The following is an 8,673-nucleotide window of genomic DNA, read 5'->3' on the forward strand; positions in this document are numbered from 1 at the left end:
GTATAAATGTATATTTTATGTACTTAACAAAAACTCAAAAAATAATTAGAAAAAGCAAACTTAAAATTTATAAAAAATACTTAACATTATTAAACGTAGTTGTTGTCTATATTTTTTGTTGGAGAGTGTCAGTGTTAGTAGAATATAATTATTGTTATCCTTTATGTTGTGGTCTGTTTCTGAGTGGCGGATATCCTAAAATCACTATGTAATATGTTTATATATTGCCTATGCTGTATATGTAACCTATGTCCTTGTACTAGCTTAAAATTGGTGTCGTGATGTGGGCATGTCATCCGTAAAGTAATAAAATCATTAATTTAAACATTGATGTTGTATATTATTTCAATTTTTGTACCGTTTGGTTTTCCTTTAGAATACGCCGCAGATGGCTCCGAGTCAACAACCGATCATAACGCCGCAACCGCAACCGCACAAGGCGCAATTAGCGGGGCAACCGCAACAGATCGTCGTCACGCAAAAACAACCGCCCGCGCTCATAGCAACCGGGAGCAACATAGTCGGCAACCAAATTGTCGGAACCAACCAACAGATCATACAAGGCAACCAGCAGCTGTTGCAGGGCAACCAGCAGATTATCGCGGTTTCGAACAACCAGCAAATCATTGTGAATACAGCCATGAAACCGACAGTTCAGCGGGTTGTTCAAGCACCTAGAAGTCAGGTGAATACTGTGTCGATATCGGGACCGACCACTACGACTAGCGACAGCAAAACCGTAACCGCTGTAAGTAACATTACATAAAAAAACTCTATCGCTTATTTTAATTAAGTAATATTATGCTCTTACTAAAAGTATTTTGACAGTGGATATTTTATTCACAGATACTTTTTGTCTGATACATTGAAATTGAATATATCTTATATCTTTAAACGAGCAATATGCATAATTGTAATCTCCAACGATTTTCATGAAATTTAGTATATAGGGGGTTTAGGGGGCGATAAATCGATCTAGCTAGGAATCATTTTTAGAAAATGTCATTTTCTCCGAATACCGAGCAAAGCTCGGTCAAATAGCTAGTCATTTTATACAAAAGAACGACATAGTACGTGAATCCGCTGTGTAAGTTTTGTTCTAGATTTGTATACTCATTTTAAAATATAATTTCAGAAGGCACAGCCGGTGATGAGACAGGTGGTCACTCGGCAGCCCGTCATGGTGGGTAACACCAAGATCGGCGACAAGGAAATCGTGAGCACGCAACCAGTGCCTGAGGTGATTGATAAATTATTCTATACTGAGTCTAAACAATTATATATTGTTAAATGTTAAGACACATTATACGTTATAGAAAAGTGGAAAATCTTCATATAAACGCTTCGCAAATTAGCTTAGGACGGCATTATCATTCTACGATAAAGTCCTTTCTTTTCTAGATTAAAAAAAAACGCTTCGCAAATGATATGGATGAGTGCGTGCTCATCGCCTATCCGTACACAGGGACGACATCAAACGCGCACGCACTCATTAAACCGATCGCGGTGCCTTAAATGATGACGTTTTATTGTTCTAAAGTCTAAACTTTTGTATAGACTAATATTTTATTTTGTGTATCCTTGTATTTAGGTTAGTTAGCGACTATAGTTACGAGCACTTTTTGATATAATAATACTAAACGAATTATCAGTTTCTTATTTACTCATTGAATGTGTAGAATTTAATTTACAAAAGAAATTAAGTAATCTTCCTGATAATTTAAAAGAGTGTTTGAATGGAAAAGGTTGTAATTGTACTTTAAAATATTTGAAATTGATTAATATGTATAAATGTATTTGAACTAAAATTATTGGTACTTAAGGTGGTCGTTTAATGACCTTGATGTTGAAAACGACCTTTAATAAATTAATTTAAAAAAATCTTTATTTCGCTTAAATAAACTTACACGCTAATCTTACACAAACTCTGATCTCCACACTAGGATTCCCTGTGTTGTGGAGACCAGTCTTTTCCATCGTGCACATAAATACTAGGAAACAATATTCAATTACAATGATATATGTGGTGTGTTACCAGGCGAAACCTCCAACGCCGAAGCCCTCTTCGACGCCCCCGCCGCCGCCGCTGCCGATGGGCATCGACGACAACCCCTGGATATGTCACTGGAGGGGTTGTGGCAAGTAAGTCAATAAAATATCTTATCACATTATAATTTGTAGGACATAATTTGCAGTAACTCTTCTCTTAAACCTATGTTTACGTGTAAGCCTCTGAAAAGTATTTGATGCAAATTGCAAAGTAATTTACTGAGGTTAGAAACCGAAGTGAATTAAGACAATTATGAGCTCAATAGAAACCATCTATATATAAAGTAATAGAGACATTCACATGATTATCATGATTTTTAGACCCCCCTTGTCACAGGTGGTCACATTTGTGAGACCCCTATTTTATCCCTAGTATCATGTCACAAATTTGCATTTAAAAATTAATACCACCTCAATATTTTAAATTTCGCTATAAAATTAAATTAGAATCTGACGTCACAAAACTTAGGACCCTTCCTTATCCTTGTCACACTTCGTCGTACCCCTCCCCCCTCCCACCGTCTACGGTATTATATTCATACCGAGCCTTGTTGACATTAAGGCAATATTTGTACACACTGTATTATACCTGTCGTGTATGTACAGGGTGTTGGCGAGCCCGGCGGAGGTGTTCTCGCACGCGGCGCGCACGCACTGCCCGGGCTTGGCGGGCGGCGAGGCGCCCTGCCAGTGGCTGGACTGCGACCGCGTGCCGCGTAAGACCTTCGCGCTGCTCAACCACCTGTCCGACAAGCACTGTACCGCGCAGGTGAGCTGGCATACTTGTACTCCCTGAGACAATGGCTTCCCTAGCGGGTGGCGAACAGGGCAATCGTCCGGGGCCTCGCTCTTGCAGGGGCCCTGCAATGTGTTTTTTTGGAAGACTAAGGGCCTCGCAAAGACCTTCCGCCTGGGCCCTCGCAATGGGTAAGGCCGTCACTGCCCTGAGATACGCAGTGCTACAGTGACGATCTTCTTTTTATTAAAAGAAGATTCCTCCTTTATATATCGCTATAATCCCATAGTTTGTTGCCAATAACAGTGCATATTTTGTGTAGACTGACTTGAATATAAGTAGGCAAAAAGAGGGTGTTGTATTCGTGACATCGGGAAGGTTTTGAGTTTTGACACGATAGGGGCCTATAGCACAATAGACATAACGACCAGCGTAGCTAGCACGGGGTTTCCCAGTCGATTCTTCGGAAGAAAGTAATGGCAGTTTCTTTCCCACGTCTACATATCTTATTCCCGAGCATGGCCCCACCCATCGACTTGAGTTTCAGTGGACAAAGACAAGAAACTCTTTCCATAGCAACCATTAAAGCAACGGCAATTATTATTTTTTTGATATTTAGTTTCTTGGTTCTTTTTTTTTAATTATGGCACCTCGGCTATAAAACCATGGCCAGCGTCGAGTAAATGACGGCAAATTCAAAAAAATCGATGTGTAGCAACCTTGTCTATAGCCGGAATTATAGTTTTGATCTACGAAATACGAACAATAAAAACTAAGGAACTTTATTATTCGTAGTTTGTAGATCAAAACTATAATTCCGGCTATAGACAGGGTTGCTATACATCGATTTTTTGAATTTGCCGCCATTTTTTCGACACTGGCCATGGTTTTATAGCCAAATGCCATAATAAAAATAAAAGCAGAATCAAGAAACTAAATGTCAAAAGCGGATCGTCATGCTTGACATATAGATTTTCAAAAGCGAAAGATATCGAGATACGAAAGAAACTTTTACTCCGATGTTTTTCCGGTAAAACTGTCAAAATTTAGTTTCTTTCGTTTGTCTACGTGCTTGTGCTAGCTATGCTGTAGTTCGACTTCAAAGAGACGGACAGGTTTCAATATCTATCAAATTCGTCGGGTTTCACTAGGATTATGAACGGAGTGTGCCTCGCGCTGGCTGATATAATTTATTTTTAAATATTTAAAATAAAGATTTCAAAATTGGATTCTGACAATTTTAATCGCATGTGCCAAAACACAAACAACAATGCGACCAAAGAGGAACACGTCCATCGAATATGTCATAGTTTTAAATTCGTAGGTAACAAGTTAACAACCCTAGCGACGATTTTCGTCATAATACGTCAAATTTAAAAATTTCAACATCAGTTCTACGTCGGCATACTCTATCATTCTGTCTACTCTGCCTATAGAGCTCCGCCTAGTTGCCAAGTCATTAACAACAAATTTGGATTCACTTATATCTTAAAATAGCTACGGAACCTTCCTCGACTTATTCCTAACATGCTCCTGGGTGACCTACCCAGTAATAAGTAAAATATTTCTCGAGTTCCATAAAATAAAAATTGTACAGGGATCGCTCGAGGGATCCAATTTCCTGAAATTGGGACACTTATTACGAATTCCATCTTTAATTTTAATAGCAATTTTTTCAGTGATATATTTTATTTGGGATTTTATCCATGACGTGGGAGAGCCATCCTTCGGCACGAATGGGCCGGCTCGACCGGAGAAATACCACGTTCTCACAGAAAACCGGCGTGAAACAGCGCTCGCGCTGTGTTTCGCTTATTCCCTTCCCTACCCTCCCCTTCCTCCCCTTTTAAGAGGGAATAGGGTTATAATAATGAAAGTGACATGAAAATTTCCGAATTTATATTATTATCGTGATTTATAAAGTACCGTATTCAATGAAATTAATTAGTATACTTTTTATTGTTGCTAGGTACCTGATAGTGTTTATAAATGATGAGTATCTTAATAATGACGATGAGTTTGTAGAACTACAGTTTTCTACTATAGGGTGAGTCCTGAGTCTATTCACTACCGGGAAGCTAAAAAATATGTTCCATCCGATAAACGAAAAAGGCGATGCTTTCCTAAACTACATCGATACAATATAGCAGAAAACGCCCGATCAAGTGTTGCATCCTCTCAGCAGTCATCTCATATCTGCCATATACGGAGAAGGTATTCGACGAAACCCTCAGAAAGCATCCCGTACTAGATCGACTTCACAAACTTTCGCCTTTTTAAAATAGGTGCGTGATCACATTAACTAAAAATAATTGTGTACGTTTCAGGCTCTCAAGTCGCTGTACAACCTGCGCAAACACGCGGCGCTGGAGGCGGACGGCAACAAGCCGGTATCCGTGGGATATCCGCCCAACGCCGCCCTAGCTGCCCTCAATAAACACGCCACAGAGACCTTTAACCCTAGAGAACTGATGGTAAGTGTATAGCGCGTTCATTGAAACAAGCATGACAACATCAGAGAAATTGTGACAGTGGAGCAACGTCATTTGGTCGGGTATATGTCAATTTCAGCCGAATTATGTTTGTTGACAATAACATTGGATAAATAACGTAGTTGAATGTGGAAATAACGTACTAAGTCCGCCATCTGGCTATGTATCAATTTCATCTATAGTGTTTATCTAAGGAATTACTGAAATAAAGGATAGAGCTAAGCCACTTTGTTGCGTTGGAATAATGCATCATATGCCTCGTAGTTGCGTTGCTGCTCAATTTATGTAAAACGTCGCAACGCAACGGGAAAATTTATGTCTTCGCTCTTAACACTACCTGTTGCAGATAGATAATAATAAGTCTTCAACGAAGTATAAAAAGATCACACTGGTTTTGCTGAAAATTGGCAAAAATTATACCCTCTTTCTTTTAGTTTTCAGTCTTAAAAAAATACGGTTTTACCACAAAAGATTAAACATCTGTTGAACAGTTGTTTTGAGACCATTTTGTACTGAATTTTTCTCTAATCAACTGTTCAACGGGTGTTTAAATCTTTTGCTGTAAGACCGACAGTTTTTAATTGTTTTAACCAAAAGAAAATATTTTGGAATACTATCGTGTGCATTAAATTTATTTTCTCCATTATTTTAAATATTATATCTAACAAACGTTAGCTAAATTGGCTTTTTATATCGATAAATTACTCATAATAATAACATTAAAATTATTTTATTATGTCTTTGTGGTTAAACTAATATATTATTTATTTTTCTGCTTCACGCATCTATATATGCATACAAGGATCTTTTGGGCTCTTAGGCCGGTATAAATAGTACTCAAGATGCATCTCGGTCTCAAGACACGGCTCAGGCTCTGTGATTGGTTGGCTGTCAAAATTTGGACCAATCACAGAGCCGAACCGCGTCTTAAGACCGGGTCGCATCTTAAGTACTGACTATTTATACCCGCTTTAGACTCATTATTCATCGTAGGCCCGGCCGCTTTACAACGAGATCACAAGCAATTGTATGCAACGATTTATTTAATTTGGCGGTCGCGCCGCTATTTTCATAAATTGCTTCTGATCTCATAAATCGTGCTTTATTCTTCGGTCAATGTCATCCAAGCATCAAAAGATTCTTGTGTGCGCGTAATCGTGACTAATACGTCATCGCGTCACCGCACAGTGACGTCACTAATGTGTGTTTGTGTGCGCGCAGCACAGGGCCGAATTCAGTCGCACGCCGGAGCAGATGGTGAGACTCACATGATCGCTTATATCGGGCCTTGCTCATTTTTTTCAGTTTTATATTTTGCATTTTTTTTCGTTCATTTTGGTCATGTTATTTTTTTTTGCAAACTAAGTATATTTTTTTGCAACGAAGGCCCGGTATGCATGTCGCCATTTTTAGTGACGTATTTGCTTTGCGATTTTTTGTTTGCAATTGCGCGTTTGAACAAGTGATGTCGGCGCTCGGAGTGCTTTTTCTTGTTTTTTTTGCGATCAACTTTAAAGAACTGTTCGTATTATTCATTATATTATCTAGCTTTTAAATAGGATCTGCCTGTGTGTTTGTTTCTGTGTGCGTGTGCGTGTGTGTGAATGTATGAATGACCTTATTAAAATATGTGTCTATATTCTGATTATGTTCACAGGATGAAAACGAGGGTCCAGTCACGAAGAGCATACGACTTACAGCCGCCCTTATATTGAGGAATATTGTTATCTACTCAAATACTGGAAGAAGGTATGTTTATTTTTATATTCTTTCATATATTTGATAGCAATATGTGTAATGTCAGGATGACAAAGAAATCGCGTTTGATCGACTTGCCTGTGTGTCTTTTTCACTCAAACACGAAACAAAACTAAATATTTCCAGCGCATAATATATCGTGCAGGGCCTATAGCCTGCTTGTGAAAACGACATAACTACACGTTTTCGCGAGATTAAGAGACCTGGCCATTTAGCCGAAACTTTTTCGCCACTCAATATGTATGGAATTGACATTAACGAGGCGAACGTCAACGTCATATTAACGAACTCTTATGTCAATTCCATACATTTTCATCGGCGATTCTATAACAAAGCGAAAACGAAAAGATTTTGGCTCACCCCCAAGTATTGATTGCTTAAATGAATTGCACTGAATTTTATACAATCGCGTCTAAAGCTTTTAAATAATTTATTTTAGGCTGGTTTTTCTTATAGTAAAGGCAAGATCACACTAGGCGACACAATACTGCAGCGTAGCGATACTTCACGTTCCTGTTGCTGCTGACGTAAAGTGTCGCGTAACTGAACTGTCGCTTAGTATGTGGTTTAAGTCATACGATTTCATACGAAGAAAGTGTGGCGTCGCCCGCTGCAGGCGCTGCAGCGTAGTGTCGTTTAGTAATGACATTTCAAATTGATATTTCATATGAAGAATATTTTGCTGGAAAATGTCGTGTCGCTCTACTGCAGCACAGTGTCGCTTAGTGGTCGGTCTCACCTTTACGGTTTCACAATAAAATCTTATAAAAAAATTCTCGTGTCACAATGTTGGTCACCGTACTCCTCCGAAACGGCTTTACTGATTTTAAACTAATTTTATATGCATATTCAGTGGGTCTGAGAATCGGCTACTGGGTACTTTTTATATAGTGCATTTGTTGAATAAATAATAGTAAATTATTACAACTCGAGACTGACGGCGACCATTGTTTGTGCGACAGGATAGCGATCGACGTTGCCATGGTGACATACTTATTTAGTCACTCCAATAAAATAATACGGGTGAAATATCTACTTTATATGGCAAAAAAACGTTTGCCGGGACAGCTAGTAATAATATAACATATTATTTATCTTCGCAGAATTCTACGGCCGTACGAAGCGCACCTCTCCTCGATAGCGCTCAGCACTGTCGAAGCTTCGAGAACGGTCGCACAGATATTGTACGACATGCACAACATCTGAGAACTGCACAACGGTCGCGCCGACCGTGCCTGAGAGAGATAGATGACGTGAGCGAGATAGACTGTGTACGATAGTGAAACGTTTACTACTGTATCTGATTGTACTATTTCAGTCCAACAGCAGCTTCGATTTAGTTCGGATGCTATCGAACTTCTTTTCCCTTCAAATCAAAATAATCAAATCCAATATCAAAAATAATATTTTGAGAATGTCAATCAAACGTCAACCACTGATTTGTGAAGTTTTGACCAATCAAAACGCGCCTTACGTCAGTTTGACATTGACATATTTGACGTTTATTAACAAAGACTGCATATAAATCGTATCGAAACTGTAGTTATTTTGGATTGAAATAGTAGGATCGGGCACAGTTTGGGATGAAGTTTTGTTAGTTCTTTTCTTACTGTATGAGTTACATCAGTTTTTACAAAA

At 38.7% G+C, this 8,673-nt stretch overlaps 1 protein-coding gene across 1 annotated transcript in view; it reads left to right on the forward strand.

The window, feature by feature from the left end:
* Positions 1 to 8,423, forward strand: part of LOC121726209 (AT-rich interactive domain-containing protein 2) — a 30,573-nt gene extending 22,150 nt beyond the window's left edge. Inside the window, exons 31-38 of the mRNA XM_042113445.1 lie at positions 377 to 739; positions 1,136 to 1,240; positions 2,039 to 2,142; positions 2,656 to 2,818; positions 5,113 to 5,259; positions 6,499 to 6,534; positions 6,935 to 7,026; positions 8,139 to 8,423. Coding sequence (XP_041969379.1) covers positions 377 to 739; positions 1,136 to 1,240; positions 2,039 to 2,142; positions 2,656 to 2,818; positions 5,113 to 5,259; positions 6,499 to 6,534; positions 6,935 to 7,026; positions 8,139 to 8,241 — 1,113 coding nt within the window. The 3' untranslated portion in view covers positions 8,242 to 8,423. The remainder of the gene's footprint in view (positions 1 to 376; positions 740 to 1,135; positions 1,241 to 2,038; positions 2,143 to 2,655; positions 2,819 to 5,112; positions 5,260 to 6,498; positions 6,535 to 6,934; positions 7,027 to 8,138) is intronic.
* Positions 8,424 to 8,673: the final 250 nt, after the last annotated feature.

The sequence above is a fragment of the Aricia agestis genome, chromosome 4 (genome assembly GCF_905147365.1).
Source record: "Aricia agestis chromosome 4, ilAriAges1.1, whole genome shotgun sequence".
Taxonomy (NCBI): Eukaryota; Metazoa; Arthropoda; class Insecta; order Lepidoptera; family Lycaenidae; genus Aricia; species Aricia agestis.